This window comes from Nycticebus coucang, chromosome 7 (genome assembly GCF_027406575.1).
Source record: "Nycticebus coucang isolate mNycCou1 chromosome 7, mNycCou1.pri, whole genome shotgun sequence".
Taxonomy (NCBI): domain Eukaryota; kingdom Metazoa; phylum Chordata; class Mammalia; order Primates; family Lorisidae; genus Nycticebus; species Nycticebus coucang.
Genome location: NC_069786.1, coordinates 100,319,577 through 100,343,869, shown reverse-complemented (window position 1 = coordinate 100,343,869; position 24,293 = coordinate 100,319,577). Strand labels below are relative to the sequence as shown.

General features: G+C 40.3%; 1 protein-coding gene across 12 annotated transcripts in view; it reads right to left on the bottom strand.

Moving 5' to 3' along the window:
- CARF (calcium responsive transcription factor) overlaps positions 1-24,293 on the bottom strand; it is a 69,301-nt gene that overhangs the window by 42,195 nt on the left and 2,813 nt on the right. For 3 of the 12 annotated variants that reach the window (XM_053597889.1, XM_053597898.1, XM_053597888.1), the window contains exons 2-6: positions 22,604-22,769; positions 21,539-21,603; positions 8,037-8,106; positions 2,655-2,773; positions 1,567-1,794 (exon numbers count right to left, since the gene is read on the bottom strand). In XM_053597889.1, the coding sequence (XP_053453864.1) occupies positions 1,567-1,794; positions 2,655-2,732 (306 nt within the window). In that variant the 5' untranslated portion in view covers positions 2,733-2,773; positions 8,037-8,106; positions 21,539-21,603; positions 22,604-22,769. Of the gene's footprint in view, positions 1-1,107; positions 1,192-1,566; positions 1,795-2,654; positions 2,774-8,036; positions 8,107-21,538; positions 21,618-22,603; positions 22,770-24,293 lie in introns of those variants that run through there. The other 9 variants (XM_053597890.1, XM_053597893.1, XM_053597891.1 and 6 more) reach the window with 9 other exon arrangements.

Here is a 24,293-nt window from a genome sequence, read left to right as displayed (position 1 = left end):
TGCTAAGCCTGAACATAAACAAAAATGACTCCAATACACTCAGTAACCTCTCAATCAATTACTTTCTACCCCAGAATCTAGATAACTCAATTTAGCTGAATCACACAGGAGTAAAATGACACTCTGGAATACTCTAGACTAAAAACATAAATAAAGGCCGGGCATGGTGGCTTATACCTATAATCCTAGCACTCTGGGAGGCAGAGGCAGGTGGACTGCCTGAGCTCAGAGGTTCAAGATCAGCCTGAGCAAGAGCGAGACCCCCACTTCTAAAAATAGTGGGCACCTGTAATCCCAGCTACTCGGAAGGCAGAGGCAAGAGAATCGCTTGAGCCCAAGAGTTTGAGATTACTGTGAGCTATGATGCCACGGCACTGTACCAAAGGCTGTCAACAAAGTTAGACTTTGTCTCAAAAAACAAAAATAATAATAGTAATAAATAAATAATTAAAACACACGTAAGGACCAATTCTAGGTAAAATAGTTGCTTAATTGTGGTATAATTTATCATTGACACTATCGTGTTTTTTTTTTTTCTTTGAGACAGAATCTCAAGCTGTCGCCCTGGGTAGAGTGCCATAGTGTCACAGCTCACAGCAACCTTCAACTCTTGGGCTTAAGCGATTCTCTTGCCTCAGTCTCCCAAGTAGCTGAGATTACAGGTGCTCGCAACACCACCTGGCTATTTTTTGGCTGTAGTTGTCATTGTTGTTTGGTGGGCCTGGGCTGGATTCGAACCTACCAGCTCTGGTGTATGTGGCTGGTGCCTTAGCCACTTGAGCTACAGGCACTGAGCCACTATCATGTTTTTAAACAATTTTATTGTGGAAGTAATAAATACTCAATCTGTAGAAAATCTGGAAAATTCAGGAAAGCAAAAGACATATTATACTTCAAAGTATGATAATAATTATCTCAGTATATTCTTATTAACCAAAGGTTAAAAGTTTTACTAAGTAATTTTCTGCATTCAATCAAAACTGTCTTTCATCTCTACTCAAATTATGAACTTGGTCAAAAGTACTTTTGGCTACCAGCTTTAAAAGTATTTAGACAGTTAAATCTTTTTGACCTTTATGGATTATTATTCATACAACATGTACTTACCTACAAAAATTAGAAAGGGTAGTATGTCTAATTCCTAGTACATCAGTAGTACCTCCACCATTGCTTTTTCTTCAAGAAAGCAGACTACATATGGCATGCAGGTTAGTGAATGAGATGTTGATAAATTAAAAACCTTCAGGTCAGTTTAATGTACACAGTTATTAAAAATGTAAGTTACACGTGAACTCTGGCACTTTAGCACAAGTTACAATTGATGTTAAATTTCCAACTATTCTCAAAGCACCAGCATGCCTAGATATAGTGACTAAGAAGCACTGATTTAAAGTACTATTTGTAGTATTAAATGGAAATCTTATAAAATCCTTACTCAAAAATGAAAGCTATGGAAACAGTATTTTTAACAGTGTAAGTCAAAGTGTTAAGAAATTAAGGTCATATAGTAAGACTAATGCATTTTGCGAAATAGCATAAAACTAATTACTTATAAAATATACTCACCATTTGTGCATTAGAATCCCCCAGTGCTTTAAGTTCATATTCAATAGGTTGCCCATTTTGGTCAACTAGATGGAATTGCTCTGCAGAAAGGGTCTGGGTCTGAGTCAAGGGCCCTGGTATATTCTGTGATGTGAGTGAATGATTTGCTTCCGGAGTAGTGATGGGTAAAACTATGGGAGTATCATTTCGTTCAAAGGAAGAATCCTTGGAGTCCATACAGATTAGATGCTTTTATAAAAAAAAACAAAATCACTTTGGTTTTGTAAGATATATTGGCAATATTTTTTTAAAAATAGAATATGTATACTAAAAAGGCAAAGACAACCATTTTTCAATTAGTTGTTCATTTTACTCTTTCCAAGGGTTGTCAATTCACACAGAATGATACAAGTATTTCCTAAGGAAAACTGCTGATTTTAATTGTATTTCATTATCTCAATTTTATTAAAATAAAACTGTGAGGGCGGCTCCTGTGGCTCAAGGAGTAGGGCGCCGGTCCCAAATGCTGGAAGTGGCGGGTTCAAACCCATCCCTGGCCAAAAAAAAAAAAACTGTGAATGGGAATGCAATTAACCTACAGATTTTGTTTTGTTTGTTTTTTGAGACAGAGTCTCACTTTGTGGCCCTTGGTAGAGTGCCATGGAGTCATAGATCACAGCAACCTCAAATTCTTGGGCTCAAGCAATTCTCTTGCCTTAGCCTCCTGAGTAGCTGGGACAACAGGCACATGCCACAACACACAGCTATTTTTAGAGATGTGGTCTTGCTCTTGCTCAGGCTGGTCTCAAACCCATGAGCTCAGGTAATCTACCCGCCTCGGCCTCCCAGAGTGCTGGGATTACAGGCGTGAGCCAGTGTGCCCAGCCCAGATTTTTCTTTGTATACAAATTTTTATGAATATTTCAAAGCATTAAGTAACACTTGATATTATAAGGCTAAATACATTGTTATAATAAAATATATAAATAATTAAATGTTAACATTTTTAACACATTAAATATAACAACTATCTCTTAAGTGTAAAGGGTTGTTAAATGCCATGCTGTTGTTCCCTGGGATGGAAAAAAAGTTCTCAGTTGAATCCCTACCTCAAATACCGGAGCATCTGTTTTTGACTCTTCATTATCATTATGGTTGACTCTTAGCGAATCATTAGACTGTTTCATGCTGACATCATATTCAATTCCATTTTCTTCTATTGTTTAAGCTGAAAGAGTTTAAATATCTGATCAACTAATGCACTTAATACTTGACATTGGGATATTTATGAAATTTTTTATTTTTTTGAGATGGAGTCTCAAGCTGTTGCCCTGGGTAGAGTGCCGCCATGGCAACACAGCTCATAGCAAGCTCCAACGCTTGGGCTTAAGCAATTCTTTTGCCTCAGCCTCCCAAGTAGCTGGGACTACAGGCACCTGCCACTGTAGTTGGTTGGTTGCAGTTGTCACTGTCTGGCAGGCCAGGGCTGGATTTGAACCTGCCAGCTCCAATGTATGTGGCTGGCACCCTAGCCACTGAGCTAAAGGTGCTGAGCCGAAATATTTTAAACAAATCTTTGTCTTCCCTACTATGTTACCCTATATAATTTAGGCAAAATCATTTCCATTACAGAGATAAGAAAATTAACATTTTTGGGGGGCGGCACGTGTGGCTCAGTGGGGAGGGCGCTGGCCCCATATACCAAGGGTGGTGGGTTTGAATCCAGCCCCGGCCAAACTGCAACAAGAAATAGCTGGGCATTGTGGTGGGCACTGTAGTCCCAGCTACTCAGGAGGCTGAGGCAAGAGAATTGCCTAAGTCCAGGTGTTGGAGGTTGCTGTGAGCTATGATGCCATGGCACTCTACCGAGGGTGATAAAATTTGACTCTGCCTCTAAAAAAAAAAAAAAATTAACATTTTTGTTCAATAACTTGCCAAGGCACCAGAATATGTCGAAGATTGAGCAAAAATTAGTATTATATTGTTCCTTCATCCCTATCTTTAATTACATTCCTACAATAGCTTATTAAGATTGCTTTTATGTCACAAGGCACTGTTATACTTAAAACACTTCTAAAATTCTCATTTTTCAAATATTTAAGGCAAATAAAGTTTTTAACTTTGTGAGTTAGGTGTGCCCTACTAAAAATTATATGATTTCAGAAAAGATGTCTAGGTATAGATGGGAATTCCGTATATACAATTCTTACCATTAATATACAAGAATACCACATAATATTAACTTGATAAGCGTTGAAGACAAAGAAATATGTATGCCAAAAACTTTGACATTTAGGTCTAATACTAGTTTTCAAGTGGGGCAATTCTGTAAGGAACACAATTAGCCCCATCTTAATCCATGATTATAAATTATCTTTAAATTCTATCTCTTTTAAGATTTTACATTATCACTTGTATCCTACTCTAATTTAATACAAAAATTCCAAAAACTCGTAGTTATCGCTTGGGCTACAAAAATAAGAGCAATTTTATTTTATAATGTTGTGTTCTCTTTTGAATTTTGATACTATATGTATATTACTTCAGAATAAAATTCTTAGTAAGGGGTTTAAAAAGTAAAAAGAGCTTTACACTAATGGCAATTTGGCAAATTAGATACTACAGAAGATTCTCTTGCTACAGAACAAAAAAAAGAAAGTTGGCCTAAAACAAAATATATATATATATATTTTTTGACAGTCTCACTTTTTCTCATGCAGTAGAGTGCTGTTGTGTCATAGCTCACAGCAATCTCAAACTCTTGGGCTCAAGCAATTCTCCTGCTTCAGCCTCCCAAGTAGTGGCAACCACAGGCGTCTGCCACAACATTCGGCTATTTTTAGAACCAGGTCTGGCTTTTGCTCATGCTGGTCTCAAACCCACGAACTCAGGCAATCCAGCTGCCTCAGCCTCCCTGACTGCTAGGATCACAGGCATGAGACCCAGCACCCGGCCTCAAAATCTTTATTTTGGAACCAGACTCTGCTACAGGAAGTAACAAGAACAAAAGCCCACTTTTCACCTCTTTGGGCCTCCAAAAAGGAAAGCAAAAGCTTAAGTCAGCAGTCTCACAGACAGATTTTGTGGCTAAGAAACATAGATTTGGACAAACAATTGGTAGGGGAGATGAACTTATAATAAAATCTCTAAGATAAGACTAAGATCCTAAAATGTCTTGGGTGAAAAGTATAATCTGGATTCTGGTAGGAAAAAATACTGATAGTATTTAGGGGAAGGCAAATACAATTAAGGCACCAGGTTCCTTTCTTTTTTTTTTTTTTTTGTTGAGACAGAGTTCCTAGCCGGGCGTTGTGGCGGGCGCCTGTAGTCCCAGCTACTCGGGAGGCTGAGGCAAGAGAATCGCCTAAGCCCAGGAGTTGGAGGTTGCTGTGAGCTGTGTGAGGCCACGGCACTCTACCGAGGGCCATGGGATGAGACTCTGTCTCTACAAAAAAAAAAAGAAAAACGAGACAGAGTTCCACCCTATGCCCTCAGCAGAGTGCAATGGCGTCATAGCTCACTGCACCCTCAGACTCGGGCTGTAGGCATCCTGCTGCCTCAGCCTCCGGAAGCCACTGGGATTACAGGTGCTTGCTACAGTGCCCAGCTGGGTTTTTCCATTTTTTTAGGAGTCGGGTCTCACTCATATCAAGATGAATCAAAAATAAGCTCACAATCAAAGAGTATCAAACATACAAGGAAATGAGCCACAATGGGGGAAGAGAGAGTCAATAAATTTAAATGGCCCTAAAGACTTCTAATATTAGAACCATTTAATACTGAATATAATGTAATTATTATTTTGGGGGAAAGGGTCTTGCTCCTGCTCAGTTTGGTCTTTTTTTTTTTTGAGACAGAGCTTCAAGCTGTCACCCTGGGTAGAGTTCCGAGGCATCACAGCTCATAGCAACCTCCAACTCCTGGACTCAAGTGCTTGTCCTGCCTCCACCTCCTGAGTAGTTGGGACTACAGGCACCCACCACAACGCCCGGCTATTTTTTGGTTGCAGCTGTCATTGTTGTTTGGAGGGCCTGGGCTGGATTCGAACCCGCCAGCTCAGGTGTATATGGCTGGCATCTTAGCCTCTTGAGCCACAGGCACCAAGCCTCAGGTTGGTCTTATACAATGTAATTATTTAATATCTAGAGAAATAAAAGAACAAATCATGAGATAAGTAAATAAAAACAATCAAAAGTTTAATTTGAAAAAAGCATATAAAACTTTCAGAAATGAAAAACTACTACAATTATAGCCGGGCGTTGTGGTGGGCGCCTGTAGTCCCAGCTACTTGAGAGGCTGAGGCAAGAGAATCGCTTAAGCCCATGAGCTGGACGTTGCTGTGAGCTGTGTGAGGCCACGGCACTCTACCGAGGGCCATAAAGTGAGACTCTGTCTCTACAAAAAAAAAAAAAAGAAAAACTGCTACAATTAAAAAGTCAATCTCTAGGAAACTCAAATAACTGCAAATAGATTCAACTCAAACATGTCCTCTCTGAGGCATATTATAGTCAAAATGTCAAAAAGACCAAGAACAAATTGTAAAAGCACCAAGAGAAAAGCATCCAGTCATATACAAAGGAATCCCTAGTCAGGCATGGTGGCTTATGCCTATAATCCTAACACTCTGGGAGGCTGAGGCAGGGGCATTGGCTGAGCTTAGGAGTTTGAGACCAGCCTGAGCAAGAGTAAGACCCCACCTCTACTAAAAACAGAAAAACTAAGGCAAGAGGATCACCTGAGCCCAAGAGTTAGATGTTGCTATAAGCTATGTTGAGGTCATGGCACTCTAGCCTAGAGCAACAGAGTGAAACTCTGTCTCAAAAAAAAAAAAAAAAAAAAGAAAGAAAAACGAAGAGAATATACTAGTAGAGTAGCCTTATAAGAAATGCTCAAGGGAACCTTACATCTGGAAATGAAAAGATTACCAACATCTTGAAAACATTAAAAACTATAAAACTTACTGGTAGAGTTGATACACAAAGGAGAAAGAAAAAGCTTTATTGCTACCAAAAATCACCCAATCACAAAACTAAATGAAAGGAAGAAGCTCACAAAACTAAATGAAAGGAAGTAAGAAGCAAAGTATCTACAAAACAACCAGAAAACAATCAATACAATGACAGAAGTCTCTACTTATCAGTGACAACTTTCAATGCAAATGAATTAAACTGCCCTATATAAAAGATATAGACTGAATGGATTAAAAACAAAACAAAAACAAAAAAACAAGACCCACCTATATATCGCCTTCAAGACACACACCTTAAAAGACAAGACACAAATAGACTGAAAATAAAAAGATGGAAAAAGATATCTAATGCAAATGGAAACCAAAAGTGGTCAGGAATACTTATACATATAAAAAAAGAGACTTCAAGTTAAAAGCTATAAAAGGAGACAAAGAAATATATAATAATAAAGAGATCAATTCAGCAAGAGAATAAAATAATTATAAGAATATATGTACCCAACACTGGAGCACCCAAATACATAAAGCATTTATTACCTCTAAAATAAATTAGGGCTGTCGCTGTGGCTCCCTCCTATAATCCTAGCATTCTGGGAGGCCAAGGTGGGTGGACAGCTTGAGCTCCAGAGCTAAGACCAGCCTGAGCAAAAGCAAGACCCCGTCTCTACTAAAAATAGAAAAACTGAGGCAAGAGGATTGCTTGAACCCAAGAGTTGGAGGTTGCTGTGAGCTATGATGCTATGGCACTCTACCCAAGGGAACAGATTGAAAATCGGTCTCAAAAAATAAATAAATAAAATAAAATATAGTTAAATAAAATAAAAGGAGACTGGGAAGCTGAGGTGAGTGGATTGCTTGTGCTCAGGAGTTAGACACCAGCCTGTGCAAGAGTGGGACCCCATCTCTTAAAAAAAAAAAAATAGCTGGGAGTTCTGGTGGGTGGCTATAGTCCTAGCTACTTGGGAGGCTGAGGCAAGTGGATCTCTTGAGCCTGAGAGTTGGAGGTTGCTGTGAGTTATGATGCCACGACAGTCTACCTAGGATGACAAAGTGAAACCCTGTCTCAAAAGTAAAGATAAAATAATTAAAACAAATGAAATGGAGAGATAGACCATTAACATAACAATCGTTGGGGACTTCAATACCCTACTCTCAGTATTAGACAGATCATCTAGACAGAAAATCAACAAAGAACATTGGATTTAAATTGTACCATAGATCAAAAGGACATAAAAGTTACTTATAGAATATTTTCACTCGATAGCTGAAAAATATTCATTATTTTCTTTTTTTTTTTTTTTGTAGAGACGGAGTCTCACTTTATGGCCCTTGGTAGAGTGCCATGGCCTCACACAGCTCACAGCAACCTCCAACTCCTGGGCTTAGGCGATTCTCTTGCCTCAGCCTCCCAAGTAGCTGGGACTACAGGCGCCCACCACAACGGCTGGCTATTTTTTGGTTGCAGTTTGGCTGGGGCCGGGTTTGAACCCACCACCCTCGGTATATGGGGCCGGCGTCTTACCGACTGAGCCACAGGCGCTGCCCAATATTCATTATTTTCATCACCACGTGGACCATTCTTGAAGACTATGCTAGGACACAAAACAAGTCTCAAAAAATTTTTAAAAACAGAAATCTAATCAAGCAATGTTATCTCACTCCATCAGAATAAAAGCAGGTATCAATACATACTTTTGGTATTATTTTACTTTTTAACAATTACGGTGAAATTCATATAACTTTAAATTAATCATTTCAAATGAATAATTCAGTGACATTTAGCATATTCACAGTGTTACAAAAGAACCACCTCTAGTTGCAAAACATTTTTATCACACACAAATAAAATTTTTACCCATTGGGCAGTTATAACCTGCTCTCCCTTCCCCTGAGCCTCTGGCATTCACAAATCTTTTTCTTTTTTTTTTTTTGAGACTCACTTTGTCTCCCTCAGTACAGTACTGTGGTGTCATAGCTCACAGCAACCTCAAACTCGTGGGTTCAAGTGATTCTCTTGCCTCAGCCTCCCAAGTAGCTGGCTGGAACTATAGGCACCCCCCACAACATCCAGCTATTTTTAGAGATGGGGTCTGGCACTAGCTCAGGCTGGTCTGGAACACATGAGCTCAGGCAATCCCACCTCGGCCTCCCAGAGGGCTAGGATTACAGGCGTGAGCCACTGCACTCAGCAAACAAATCTGCTTTCTGTCTCTATAGCTTTACCATTTCAGCTTTTCCCCATTCAATAAAGTTAGCTATTGATTTGTCTCATATGGTTTTTGTTATGTTGAGGTACTTTTCTTCTATGCATAATTCACTGTTTTTATCATGAAAGGATGTTGAATTTTATCAAAATCTTTTTCTGCATCTAGTGAGATGCTCACATGGTTTCTGTCCCTTTATTCTATTGATGAATAGAATGACAGTTATTGATTTGTATATTTTGAACTATCTTTGCATGATCCCATTTGATCATGATATTTAATATCTTTTCAAAGTGTTGTTGGATTCAGTTTCTTAGTATTTTTTTGAGGGTTTTTGTGACTCTGCTCATCAGGGATAAGGGCCTGTAGTTTTTTCTGTTGTGTCCTCCTCCTCATCCGGTTTTGTTATCATAGAATGAGTTTGAAAGAATTTTCTCTACTTCAATTTTTTTATAATGGTTTTAAGAGATTTGGTACTAATTTTTTTAAGTTGTAGTAGAATTCAGTGGTAAAACCATCCAGTCGTGGACTTTTCTTTGTTGGATGACTTTTAATAATGATTCCATGTCCCTGCTTGTTACTGGTCTAAGTTTTCTATTTCTTGTTGGTTCTGTCTTAGTAGTTTATGTACATCTAGGAATTTATGTTTCTTCAAGGTTTTTTAACTGCTTAGTATATAGTTTTCATAATTGTCTCTGAGTCATTTGTATTTTTATGTGGTATCTACTGTGATGTCTCCCTTTTCAATTCTGATTTTATTTATTTGGATCTTCTGTCTTTTTTTCTTTTTTTAAGAGACAGAGTCTCACTTTATCGCCCTTGGTAGAATGCCGTGGTGTCACAGCTCACAGCAACCCCCAACTCCTGGGCTTAGGCGATTCTCTTGCCTCAGCCTCCTGAGTAGTTGGGACTACATGTGCCCACCACAATGCCTGGCTTTTTTTTGTTGCAGTTTGTTGCCGTTTGGCTGGGGCCAGGTTTGAACTGTCACCCTTGGTATATGAGGCCGATACCCTACCCACTGAGCCACAGGCACCGCCCAGGATTGTCTTTCTTTTTTTCTTAGTCTAGCTGATGGCTTGTTCACTTTTTTTGTTTTTAAATACCCAACTTTTTGTTTCATTGATTTTTTTATTTTAGTCTCAGTATTATTTATTTCTACTCTGATCATTATTAATTCTTCTACTAATTATGGGTTTGCTTTGTTCTTTTCTAGTTTCCTGAAGTGCACTGTTAGATTGTTCATTTGAAATGTTCATTAGTTTTTTTTTGATGTATTGCTATAAGCCTGCTGGTTAACACTGCTTTTGCTGTTTTCCATAAGTTTTGCGTTTTGGGGGGGAGGGGGAGAACAGAGTCTCAATCTGTCACCCTGGGTAGGGTGCTGTGGCATCATGGCTCACAGCAACCTCAAACTCTTGGGCTTAAGCAATTATCTTGCCTCAGCCTCCCAAGTAGCTGGGACTACAGGCACCTGCCACAATGCCTATTTTTTTTTTTTGTCACTGTTGTTTTAGCTGGCCCCAGCAGGGTTCAAACACGCCAGTCTCAGTGTATGTGGCCGACACCCTACCCACTGAGCTACGGACACCACCATTTTTGGGTTTTAATATGTTGTATTTTTTGGCTCAGTACCTGTAGCTCAGTGGCTAGGGAGCTGGCCACATACACTGAGTTTGGCAGGTTTCAGCCAGGCCTGCCAAATGATGACAAAAATAAAAAAAATAGCTGGGTGTTGTGGTGGGTGCCTGTAGTCCTAGCTACTTGGGAGGCTGAGGCAAGAGAATCGCTTGAGCCCAAGAGTTTCAGATTGCTGTGAGCTGTGATGGCACAGCACTCTACTGAGGGCAACATAGTGAGACTGTCTCAAAAAATATATATATATATATATGTTGTATTTTTATTTATTTAAAGGAATCTTTTAATTTCATTTTTAATTTCTTCCTTCACCTGTTGGTTGGTCATTAAGGAACATGTTTAGTTTTGGTGTTTTTGTATGGCTTCAAATATTCTCTTGTTATTGATATCTGCTTTTATTCTGATGCAGTCAGATAACAATGCTTGATATGATTTCTGTATTTAAATTTTTTTTGAGACTTGTTTTGTGTCCTATCATAGTCTTCAAGAATGGTCCATGTGCTGATGAAAATAATGAATATTTTTCAGCTGTCGGGTGAAAATATTCTATAAATAACTTTTATGTCCTTTTGGTCTATGGTACAATTTAAATCCAATGTTTGTTGATTTTCTGTCTAGATGATCTGTCTAATACTAAGAGTGGGCTGTTGAAGTCCCCAGCGATTGTTGTATTACGGTCTATCTCTCTATTTCATTTGTTTTAATTATTTTATTTTTACTTTTTGAGACAGGGTTTCACTTTGTCATCCTAGGTAGACTCTTGTTGATTTTCTGTCTAGATGATCTGTCTAATACTAAGAGTGGGCTGTTGAAGTCCCCAGCGATTGTTGTATTACGGTCTATCTTTCTATTTCATTTGTTTTAATTATTTTATTTTTACTTTTTGAGACAGGGTTTCACTTTGTCATCCTAGGTAGACTCTTGTTGATTTTCTGTCTAAATGATCTGCTAATACTAAGAGTGGGCTGTTGAAGTCCCCAGCGATTGTTGTATTACGGTCTCTCTATTTCATTTATTTTAATTATTTTATTTTTACTTTTTGAGACAGGGTTTCACTTTGTCATCCTAGGTAGACTGTCGGTAGCTCACAACAATCTCCAACTCTCAGGCTCAAGTGATTCTCTTGCCTAAGCCTCCCAAGTAGCCTTGACTGTAAGTGCCTGCCACAACACCTGGCTATTTTTAGAGACGGGCTCTCACTCTGGCTCATGCTGGTAAGGGCTCTCACCTGTAAGCTCAGGCAATCTACCTGTCTTAGCCTCCCAGAGTGCTAGGATTATAGGCATGAGACACTACATCCGGCCTAAAAAATGGATAGAATTTAGGACCAAATTGACAAAATGTACTATCATAGTACAAGACATCCTAAGTATCTCAAGTTAAGCAAACAAAAATAAATAGAATAAGCTTGATTTATTAGACATAATTAAAATTCCATTCCCAACAATCAGAGTATATATGTTCCTCTCAAATTCACTTGGAATTTCAAATACTAGATCTGAACCACAATGAAAATACCACGTAAAATTTCAATGGAAATTAAAAAAAATTTTTTTTTAGAAAGAGGATTTTACTTTATCACCCAGCCGGAGCACAATGGCATGATGAACTCCTGGACTCATGGAAGCCTCATACCCCTGCCTCCCAGGCAGCTAGGTCTACAAGTGTATGCCACCACATGTAGCTATTTTAATTTTTATTATTATTATTCTTTGAGACAGGGGGCAGGGGAGGGTCTTGCTATACTTCCCAAGCTGGTCTTGAACTCCTGGCTTCAAGGGATCTTCCCACTGCAGCATCCCAAATGCTGGGATTAAAGGCACGAGTTTGTAAATTTATAACTTTAAACCCTCACATAAGAAAAACAGATTGTGGTCAAAGGACATAAATTTTAAATTAAGAGGGATAAATTCGACTGCTCTACCAATATATAATAGGCAGGCAACATCAGCAAGATAGGCAGACTAGAAGCCCCTATAGCTCATGCCCTCAAAAAACCAGAACAATGAGCAAACAAGTACATTATAACAAAATAACTGAGAAAGAGCACTGGAATGCATCAGAACAGTAACAGAAACACTGGTGAGCACAGAAACTAAGGATGACCACATAGAGAAGGGAAGGAAATACCAGGTCTCCACCACCCCACCTTTCAACTTGGATCAGCAGGAACCAGGAGGAACTTCTCCCTTCAGTAAGGAGGTAAGAGGATAAGACAAACTCCATTAACACCCTTGATATACAGGGACTTTACCACTAAGTTCCCCGTAGTCTTCAGTTACTATGCCCAGCTGAGGGAGCTGCCTGGACTACAAATAGCTATGCTCCCCACAAAGAATCTGGTACTGTCCCACACCCACCTCCTGCACTAGGCCATCTTGGAAGTGGAACTACGGCTGGAGTGTGTCTTGTTCCAGGGGTGATTAGCCACAGTTTTCCTTTGTCCCTGAGGCTAAGTCACCACTGAACCATCCCAGCCTGGTGCCCCAATATTCACAGCCTCCTCTTCTTGGGGCTAAGAAAAGGTGGAGCTACATACTTTGCCTATACTTCTCCCTACTCGCTCAGATGAGAGCTGAAACAGTGCTCTCTCTCTTAAGAAAACAGTACCTTGCCCACTTAAAGTAGTCATGTCTTCCCCTTGCCTAAGATGAAACATTATCCTGCATCCCAGGAAACAGTGCCTGGGCCACCCATAACAGTCACACTGCCCAAGGCGTAAGCTGAAGCATTACAGGGCCCTCTGCAGAACTGGTGCTTTGGCCATGGTTAGCAGCTATACATCCGAGGACTGAGCTGACTGTAGTACCTTATGTCCTAGGAAAACAGAGCAGTGGCTGAGCTGAGACACTTCACCCTGTAGGCTTCTCTGGAACTGGATCAGCCCCCTAGTGTCTGAACTGCTGAGATACTTCTCTCCCTGGGAGTGAAATCAGTTGCTATGCTATTTCCAAATCTCACTCCCCAGTCCCTCAGAGCAGTGGGAGAGCTGAGACACTGTGCTCTGCCATTCTAGGGTACTTGCTGCTGCAGCACTTGAGTTCACAGAGTCTGGGACACTGATGAGCTCCACCACCCCAGGGTCTGGAGTCACTACCACATGGTACCTCATCACCTGGGACTGCGTTACTACTGAGCCCCATAGGCTCACGTTCCCCAACTGCAGCCATAACCTGCTTCCTAGGTCCAAACTTCCAGACGACCTCCCTTCTTCCCCAGAGTCAGGCTAGTACTATGCCCTGACTAGGAAAATCACAGCTATAACCTGACTACCCTGGGCCTGATCTGCTAGAGTCTCAGATCTTGGCTCTGTGAGCAACCTAGTCTGCCAGACTGCAAACCTACACCCAAGACCCATGTGGCACAACAGGGTGCTAGGAGGACCCTGGCACCACAGTTGTTCCAAGCACTTGCACCTGGAACCCAGCACCACTACAGTTGCTTATAGGCCATGTCTGACCATACACCAAGAGGGATCTCCTCAGTAGTCTCTCTTTATGGGAAAAATGAGAATAGGAGGCCATTGACTCTTAGGACATTAACAACCTAGACAGCTGCCACAAACTTCTACGGCCAATGACACAAAGGCAGTCCAGTTATTGCCGATGGTGAATGCGGCTGAAGAAGCTGTACAGAGACTATACCACTGTACCTATCCAGGAATAGTCATCATACCCTTCTCAACTGGTACACTAAACCCCAAATGGGAAGTGGAAGTCTTTCTCTATGAAAGGTATTTTGTAACATTGAGAAGAGGTGATTGTTTTACTACAGACATGAACACCAATAGAGGGCCACAAAAAACACAAAAAGCAAAGAAACATGACAAACTGAAGGAACATAATATAGCTGACCCTTTAACAACATGGAAGGCAGGGGCACTAATGACTCACACAGTGCATACGTGACCTGTGCATAATTTTTTTTTTTTTTTTTTTGAGAGAGTCTCACTTAGTCACCCTTGGTAGAGTGCCGTGGCAGTAGAGTGCCATGCTATCATAGCTCAGAGCAATCTCAAATTCTTGAGCTCAAGCTATCCTCTTGCCTCAGCCTCTTAAGTAGCTGGCACTACAGGTACCAGGCACACCACCAGACTACTTTTAAAGGGTCTTGCTTTTGCTCAGGCTGGTCTTGAACTCCTAACCTCATGCAATCCACCTCCCTCGGACTCCTAAATTCGTGCAATCCACCTGCCTCGGGCTCCCAGAATGCTAGGATTATAGGCATGAGCCATCGCACCCAGCCTGTAACTTTTAACTATTTTTTTTTTTTTTTTTAAGACAGAGCCTCAAGCTGTTGCCCTGGGTAGAGTGCCATACCATTATAGCTCATAGCAACCTCAAACTCCTGGGCTCAAGCGAGTCTCCTGTCTCCACCTCCCAAGTAGCTGGGACTACAGGCGCCCGCCACAACGCCCAAATATTTTTTGGTTGCAGGCGTCATTGTTGTTTGGTAGCCCGGGCTAGATTCGAACCCGCCAGCTCAGGTGTACGTGGCTGGCGCCATAGCCGCTTGAGTCACAGGTCCCGAGCCACTTTTAACTATTAATAGTCTTACTGTTGAACAGAAACCTTACCAAAAAACATAAAGTTAATTAACACATATTTTGTATGTTACATGTATTGTATACTGTATCCTTGCAATAAAGCTAGAGAAAAGGTTATTAAGAAATAAGAGGCTTGGGCGGCGCCTGTGGCTCAGCCGGTAGGGCGCCTGCCCCATATGCCGAGGGTGGCGGGTTCAAACCCAGCCCCAGCCAAACTGCAACAAAAAAATAGCTGGGCGTTGTGGCGGGCGCCTGTAGTCCCAGCTACTCGGGAGGCTGAGGCAAGAGAATTGCCTAAGCCCAAGGATTTGGAGGTTGCTGTGAGCTGTGTGACGCCACGGCACTCTACCGAGGGCAATAAGGTGAAACTCTAACTCTACAAAAAAAAAAAAAAAAAGAAATAAGAGGCTTGGCACCTGTGGCTCAAGTGGCTAAGGTGCCAGCCACATATACCAGAGCTGGCAGGTTTGAATCCAACCCCGGGCCCGCCAAACAACAATAACGGCTGCAACCAAAAAATAGCCAGGTGTTGTGGCAGGTGCCTGTAGTCCCAGCTACTTAGGAGGGAGAGACAGGAGAATCACTTGAGCCCAGGAGTTGGAGGTTGCTGTGAGCTGTGCTGCCACAGCACTCTACCCAGGCGATAGCTTGAGGCTCTGTTTCAAAAAAAAAAAAAAAAAAAAAGAAAAAAAGAAATAAGAGAAGGCTGGGAGCAGTGTCTCATGCCTATAATTCTAGCACTTTGGGAGACTGAGGTGGGTGTATTGCTTGAGCTCAGGAGTTCAAGATCAGCCTAAGCAAAAGCCAGACTCCATCTCTCGCTTTCTAAGACAGAAAAACTGGCTGGCCATTAGGGCGGGTGCCTGTTGTTCCAGCTACTTAAGAGGCTGAGGCAAGGGGATCACTTGAACCCAGTAGTTAAAGGTTGCAGTGAGCTAGGATGCCACTGCACTCTGCCCAGGGACAGAGTGAGACTCTGTCTTAAATAAAAAATGAAATAAAAATAAAATAAAATAAAGCCAATAATAAACCCATACAAGGAGCAAAACATAATCTCAATAGGACTATGTGAATAAAAGAAACTGAATCACTATTTAATTAAATACTGATTTAATTAAATTTCTTCTAAAATACAAAGCACTAGATGATTTTACTGGTGAATATTCTAGCAAATATATAAGGCAGAAATGTACTAATTCTCCACAATCTCTTCAAGAAAATAGAAACAGAGGGAATATTTCCTGACTTATCCTATAAACCAGAATTACTCTAACCAAAACCAGATAAAAATTTTATAAAAAAGAATACAGGGCGGCGCCTGTGGCTCAGTGAGCAGGGTGCCAGCCCCATATACTGAGGGTGGCGGGTTCAAACCCAGCCCCAGCCAAACCGCAACAAAAAAATAGCCAGGCATTGTGGCGGGCGCCTGTAGTCCCAGCTACTTGGGAGGCTGAGGCAGGAGAATCGCCTAAGCCCAGGAGTTGGAGGTTGCTGTGAGCTATGTGACGCCACGGCACTCTACTGAGGGCAATAAAGTGAAACTCTGTCTCTACAAAAAAAAGAAAAATAAAAAAGAATACGGGCTTGGCACCTGTAGCTCAGCAGTAAGGGCACCGGCCATGTACACCAGGGGCCGGCGGATTTGAACCCAGCCCAGGCCTGCTAAACAACAGTGACAACTGCAACAACAAAATAACCAGGCATTGTGGCGGGCACCTGTAGTCCCAGCTACCTGGGACACTGAGGCAAAAGAATCGCTTAAGCCCAAGAGTTTGAGGTTGCTATGAGCTGTGACATTACAGCACCCTACGGAGGTCAACATAGTGAAATTGTCGCAAAAAAAAAAGAATACAGACCAGTATCTGTCATAAACATAGATATAAAGATCCTTACCAAAATATTAGCAAATAAAATCTAACAATGTACAAAAAAAAATACTATAACCAAAAAGGTTTATTACATGGCTAGTTCAATATGAGAAAATAAATCAATGTCATCTATCACATCAAAAGGCATTAGAATTATATTAGGCATCATATCACTAGAAATTGTATCATCATATCAATATATGCAGAAAAAGTATTTGATAAAATCCAATACTTATTCATGATAAAAACACTCAATATTAACTAGGAATAATAAACTTCCTTAACTTATAAATTACATCTACAAAAATCCCATAGCTAATATTGTATTTTTTTGAAGATTAAGTAAAATAATGAATGCAAATTAGAACCCAATACATTGTCAGTGCTAAATAAATGTTATTTTGCTACTTAAGATTATACAAACTGAGGTCAAAATTGTATCTAGGTGGAGCAAATAAATCCTTGGGTTCTTGAGGGAAAATACCTGTCTGTTAAATTCTAGTCATCTCATTGATGTGATCAAAACGTATCTCGGCATACTAAAATACTTTGCTATATTGTCTTTGAAAAATTCAAAACTTGAGGCTGGGCACAGTGGCTCACACCTATAATCCTAGCACTCTGGGAGGCCGAGGTGGGTAGATCACCTGAGCTCAAGAATTCAAAACCAGCCTGAGCCATAGCAAGTCCTTATCTCTAAAATAGCTGGGCATGGCTCGCGCCCATAGCTCAGTGCTTAGGGCACCAGCCATATACACGGAGGCGGGTGGGTTCGAACCCGGCCTGGGTCTGCTAAACAACAATGACAACTGCAACAACAACAACAAAATAGCAGGGCATTGTTGGGTACATCTGCAGTCCCAGGTACTTGGGAGGCTGAGGCAAGAGAATCACTTAAGCCCAAGAGTTTGAGATTGCTATGAGCTGTGACACCATGGCACTCCAGCCACAGCATTCTAAGGAGGGTGACATAGTGAAACTCTGCCTCAAAAAAAAAAACAAAAACTGGGCATTGTGGTGGGCGCCTGTGGTTCCAGCTACTCGGGAAGCTAAGGCAAGAGAATCAGAGCTGAGATGAGCTGTGATACCACAGTACTCTACGGAGGGTGACAAACAGACTCTGTCTCAAAAGAAAAATCGCACAACTTTTATACTTTTAGATGACTACTAAGTTCTATTTTGATATTAATGTTTAATTCGAAAAATTCACCCATCATAAATAGTAGAGAAAGAACATGGGTCTGTCTACATTCAATGTAAAAATCCAAATTGTTAACTTCTCTGAACTTCAATTTCTAGTTGTTTAAAATGAGGGGCTCAGCTCCTGTAGCTGAGCTGCTAGGGTGCCAGCCACACACACTGGAGTTGGTGGGTTTGAATCCAGCTTGGGCCTGCCAAACAATGACAACTACAACCAAAAAATAGCTGGACGTATGGTGGGTGCCTGTAGTCCCAGCTATTTGGGAGGCTGAGGCAAGAGAATCGCTTAAGCCCAAGAGTTTGAGGTTGCTGTGAAACTCCCAAGAGTTTGACGTGTGACACCACAGCACTCTACCCAGGGCCTACAGCTTGCCTCAAAGAAATAAAATAAAATAAAATAAAATAGGGGGCAGCGCTTATGGCTCAAAGGAGTAGAGCACCAGCCCCATATGCCGGAGGTGGCGGGTTCAAACCCAGCCCCGGCCAAAAACTGCAAAAAAAAAATAAATAAATAAATAAATAAAATAAAATAAACACCTGGTGTGAGTAATTTCTAAGGCTCCATCTAGTTCTAAGATCATATGTTTCCAATAGTTGATTGTCTTGATTTTTAATTCATTGACTACTATTTATTGAGTGACTTCTAATGTTAAAAGAACTATTCAATGAGAAAACTTTTACAAAGTTAGATTCAACTGCAAATTAAGTCCTACCAGGGGCTGGGCGCAGTGGTTCATGCCTGTCATCCTGGCAATCTGGGAGTCTGAGGCTGGTGGACTGCCTGATCTCACAAGTTTGAGATCAGCCTGAGCTAGAGCAAGACCCCGTCTCTAGAAAGTCAGGTGCTGCGGCGGGCACCTGTAGTCTCAGCTACCTGGGAGGCTTAGGCAAGAGAATCACTTGAGCCCAAGACTTTGAGGTTGCTGTGAGCTATGACACCATAGCACTCTACTGAGGGTGATAAAGTAAGACTCTGTCTAACCAAAAAAAAAAGTCCTATGAGGGTTTATTAAAACTAAAACATTTTTTGGGAATACAACTTATTATTCTAATGTTCAAGAATACAGTTTGAATAAGTTTAATTTTTTAAAATAAGTTGAATATATTGAAATATTTACTATCTAAATACAATGGCATCAAGATTAAGAAAATCTTTATATTTGGGAGTTATTTTTTTATCCTGTATCATTGTTTATTTATTTTTTATTTATTTATTTATTTTTTTGTGGTTTTTGGCCGGGGCTGGGTTTGAACCCGCCACCTCCGGCATATGGGACCGGCACCCTACTCACTGAGCCACAAGCGCCGCCCTGTTGTTTTATTTTTTATTTATTTATTTTTGAGACACCATCTCAAGCTGTCGCTCTGGGTAGAGTGCCGTGGCATCACAGCTCATAGCAACCTCAAACTCCTGGGCTCAAGTGATTCTTTGTCTCAGTTTTTCTATTTTTAGTAGAGACAGGGTCTTGCTTTTGCTCAGGTTGGTTTCAAACTTGTGAGCTCAAGCGATCCACCTCCCGAGCTCAAGCATTCGGCCTCCCAGAGTGCTAGGATTATAGGTGTGAGCCATTGCACCTGGCCTTATTTTGTTTTGTTTAAAGACAAGGTCTCATTATGTTACCCAGGCTGGGCTCATCTGATCGTCCTGTTAGCCTTCAGAGTAGCTGGGACTACAGGCATGTGCCACCATGCCTGGCTTCTGAGAAGTTTTTATTTTGATTTTTTAATTTAATTTTTTAATATAATATAAGTTGATCATAGATCAACTAAGATTATGAATTGTCAGTTGTAAAGTAATTTAATGTTTACTGAATGCTTACTATCCTTAATAATTACTGGCTAGAATTATTAACAATTGCTCTACTATTCTGCGATATAGCAGCTATTATCACCATTTTACAGAAAAAGAAACTGAGGTGCATTGTTTGAAGTTACAAAACTATTATTCATAGAGCACTTACCATAATAAGGCACTAGGCTAAAAGTGGTTTGCCTTTTTTATTTAATGTTTTCAGCAACCCTGTGACTCAGTTACTTGCTTTAAATTAGGATTCAGGCATGTTAAGTGACTTTCCCCAAATTACAAATATACTAAGGATTCAAATCTACAAGTATTGATCCCAAAGCCCATACTCTATTGTTACAATATAAATTCTTTCAATGAAACACAGAAAACTCCCACCCTCCTTTATTAAGGAAGGTGGGGGGACAAGTTAACAAATTAAAGATTTTTTTTTTTTTAGAGACAGAGTCTCACTTTATGGCCCTCGGTAGAGTGCCGTGGCCTCACACAGCTCACAGCAACCTTCAATTCCTGGGCTTAAGCGATTCTCTTGCCTCAGCCTCCCAAGTAGTTGGGACCACAGGCACCCGCCACAACACCCGGCTATTTTTTGGTTGCAATTTGGCCGGGGCCGGGTTTGAACCTGCCACCCTCGGTATATGGGGCCGGCGCCTTACCGACTGAGCCACAGGCGCCGCCCTAAATTAAAGATGTTTTAAGAAGTCTTTGCTCCTGGCTGGGCGCCTGTGTTCAATGGTTAAGGCGCCCACCACGTGCTCTGGAGCTGGTGGATTTGAACACCGCCCAGGCCTGCTAAACAAACAAACAAACACACAAAAATAGCCACGTGTTGTGGCGGGTACCTGTAGTCCCAGCTACTAGGGAGTCTGAGGCAAGAAAATCGCTTGAGCCCAAGAATTTGAGGTTGCTGTGAGCTGTGACACGATAGCAATCTACTGAGGGCAACATAGTGAGACTGTCTCAATAAAAATAAAAAAATAAATAAAAAAGTCTTTGATCCTTTTTGTTTTCAACTTCCGCTAGTGGAAATTTAATTAGAAAAGTACCTAACACATAAAAAGCTCTCCTGCCAGCAATCTAAGGATTTTCACACCCACCCAAAAGTTAGACCTCTACATAGGCCTTGTAGTCGTTGAGAAAACATTCCATGTAACAGATTCAGAAGTGAAGCTTGGGAAGGAGTTAATGAAAAGTGCAATCACCTTACAGAAAAGAATCCCAAAAACTTACTCCCATTTTCCTAACAAGTGTCCTGATCCCACTGAAAAGTATCCTTACTAACCTAATTATTTTTCACTTTATTTACTTATACTCTACCTGAAATTTCAAGAAAATTTCTGGGCGGCGCCTGTGGCTCAAGGAGTAGGGCGCCGGTCCCATATGCCAGAGGTGGTGGGTTCAAACCCAGCCCCGGCCAAAAAAAAAAAAAAAAAAAGAAAATTTCCATTAGAGTTAATAAGCATTTTCTTTTGAAAAGAAAAAACTCTAGAGAGTATCAGCCATTAACTAATTTGAATAAAGTTTATATAAGCGTATCTTTCTTCCTTTAAAATGAGTTAAAAACAGCCACCCAGAGTGAGTGAAAAGTTTAATTTGGAGATGAGAAAGCAAGAACATCTGAGGCTTGGAGAACTCAGAAGGATTCAGCAGGCCTGACCAAGATGCATCAGTGAAAACTGAAGTATGATTGCTCTGGGGAAGAATACTAGTAAGTGGGTAGGGATGCTATTTACAGAGAAAGAGTGCCAAAAACAAACCACCTACTTCAGAATTTTGCCCGGACTGGGATTTTCCAATGAAAGGAAGATAACTTCATTTTCTACTATCTTCTGGAAACAGAAAACTATAGGTTAGAAAAAAAAAATTTTTGTAGTTACATTGTAAAAATGCTAAAGTAGTTTCTATATGGAAAAGAGGATTTTTTAAATTTCAGATTAGTATGAGGGCACGAATGGTAAGCTACACTGCTTTCATTTCTAAGGTAAAGTTCAAGTTGTAGTAGAGCCCTTCACCCAAGGGATGTGCTGTATACCCTTACATTGTGCATACTAGGTACGAACTTGCCAATCACCCTCCCTCATCCTCTTTCCCCTTTCCCTCCTCCCTTCTCACTCTCACTTGAAAAAAAGTGGGTTTTAATATGACTACTGACTAAACCCACTGTTGAAATGGAGATTAAAAGTACATTTTTAAGGCTCAGCGCCTGTAGCTCATTGAGTAGGGCATCAGTCAGATACACCAAAGCTGGCAGGTTTGAGCCCGGCCCAGGCCTGCTAAACAAATACAACTGCCAACCAAGAAATAGCCGGTGTTGTTGGTGGGCACCTGTAGTCCCAGCTACTTGGGAGGCTGAGACTAGAGAATCGCTTAAGCTCAAAAGTTAGTGGTTGCTGTGAGCTGTGACGCCACAGCACTCTACCAAGGGTGACACAGTGAGACTCTGTCTCAAAAAAATAAAAGTACATTTTTAAGTTTTAGACACCCTTAAAGAATAACTTGAATGCAGTAAAAAGTGTCACTCCCTCCTCCCTTTCTTCCAAGAATTTTCAAAGTAACTTCTTCACTCCTGACAACTGAAAATTCAGTTATAATATCCGACTTTTCCCAGTGTCAGTACATGCTATAAATTATCCCTAACTTTCAACTCTTTCAGTTTCTAAGAATGAAAATATTAATATTAAATAAGTAAATGTTCTTTTCCTCCTAGTAACCATAAATAGAACAAAATATATGCAATGAGTAATATGACTTTTTAATATGTTAACAGATAATAGTTCACTTTTTCTTATAAAGGTATTATTTTCAATTAGTTAAACATAAAATTGTTACCTTCAGGCAGTTGCTCAAGTTTAAATTCCAGGCCTCAAGCATTCTACTACCCCCAGAAATGCCCTTTCTTGTCCACTGAAGTTCTTCCTTTTGGGGCATTAAATCAAGATAGTTGTAGCTTCATTTATGTGAAAGCTATAACTGTGTCTTCACAGCAGCATTTTCTCTGTAATGAGAAGGTATTCAAGGTATACTTTATTTTCCTACACATAAAGAAAACAACTAGATTTTGTTATTTATGTTTTATTTTAAAATAACCATTACCAGCCTGGTATGGTAGAACCATCAATTGATTCAGTTGAAGAGAACTAAAGACCAGGTCTGAATTTATAGATAACTGCAGATATGCTGGGGTAGAGTGACTCAACCTCTCTTTGCCTATTTCCTTACGTGTAATTAGGGATCTGAACTAAAGTTTAAACTTTTTGTTTTATAATTATCACAGAAACAAACATCTCTGTAGCAAATTACATTTTTTTGCTCAATGAAAACATTTGCCAGTAGGGTATTTTTTGAAGCCATGAGCTTGAAAATAAAGGGCTCCTTCCCCATTTCCCTCTCCTAAATCCTAAAATTGACAAGCTTATTTCTTAAGCAAGAAATACTAGGACTAGATATAAATAGCCAAAAAAAAAAAAAAAGAAGTATGAGGCTGGGCAAGGTGGCTCATGTCTGTAATCCTAGCACTCTGGGAGGGTGAGGTGGGTGGACTGCCTGAGCTCACAAGTTTAAGACCAGCCTGCACAAGAGTGAGACCCTGTCTCTAAAAATTAGCGAGGCATTGTGATGGCTACCTATAGTCCCGCTACTCAAGAGGCTCAGCCAAGAGGATCACTTGAGCCTAAGAGTTTGAGGTTGCTGTGAGCTATGACACCAGGGCACTCCACCAAGGGCGAAAAGATGTATTAATATGGAATCTAAATAGTTAATAATGATTGGACCTTAGAAAACATACTAAGGCATACCAAGAAACTGCTTTCCAGACTGTTTCATGTAACATTTGCAAAGTGAAATTATCATATATCAAAAGCAAAAATTAGAACCTGTAAAACTAGTAGTTCAGTGATTTTATTTATAGGGACAAAGAACTTTTTACTCCTCACATATAGTAAATGCATGGCAGAGATTATTCCGGCTGTATCACTTGTACCTATCTATAAAAGGACCATACTTAGCTACTGCTATTTGGCTCTTGTTCAACAGCAATTCTGTTTGTTGAACCTTAGACATAATTTCTCAGGTGTAATTTCTAAAAAACTGTCAACTTCTGACTGAGTTTCCCTTAACACATAAACGTCTATGTGTTAAATTTATGTTAAAACCAGTAATCCGAGGAAAAATCCCGAAACAGAGTAGCTGAAGGATGAAGTCACTTGAAGTTTAGTCTTAAATTTCAGGTACTTTGGTTGATGTCCCAAGCAGGAGTATCCAACCTTTTTTCTTCTCTGCCGCAAATTGGAAGAAGAGTTGTCTTGGGACATACATTAAATACACAAATACTAACAAAAACTGATGAGCAAAAAAAGGCTGTGCATAATCTTCACAATATTGAATACCACAGATAAGCAAAACAGTCCTCACATACTTGGCCCAGGGGCAACAGGTTGAACACCCCTGAAAGAATCTTAAAATTTATTCAATATCAGTGTCAAATCTTAACTACATTATTAAAAATACTGCTCACAAGTAC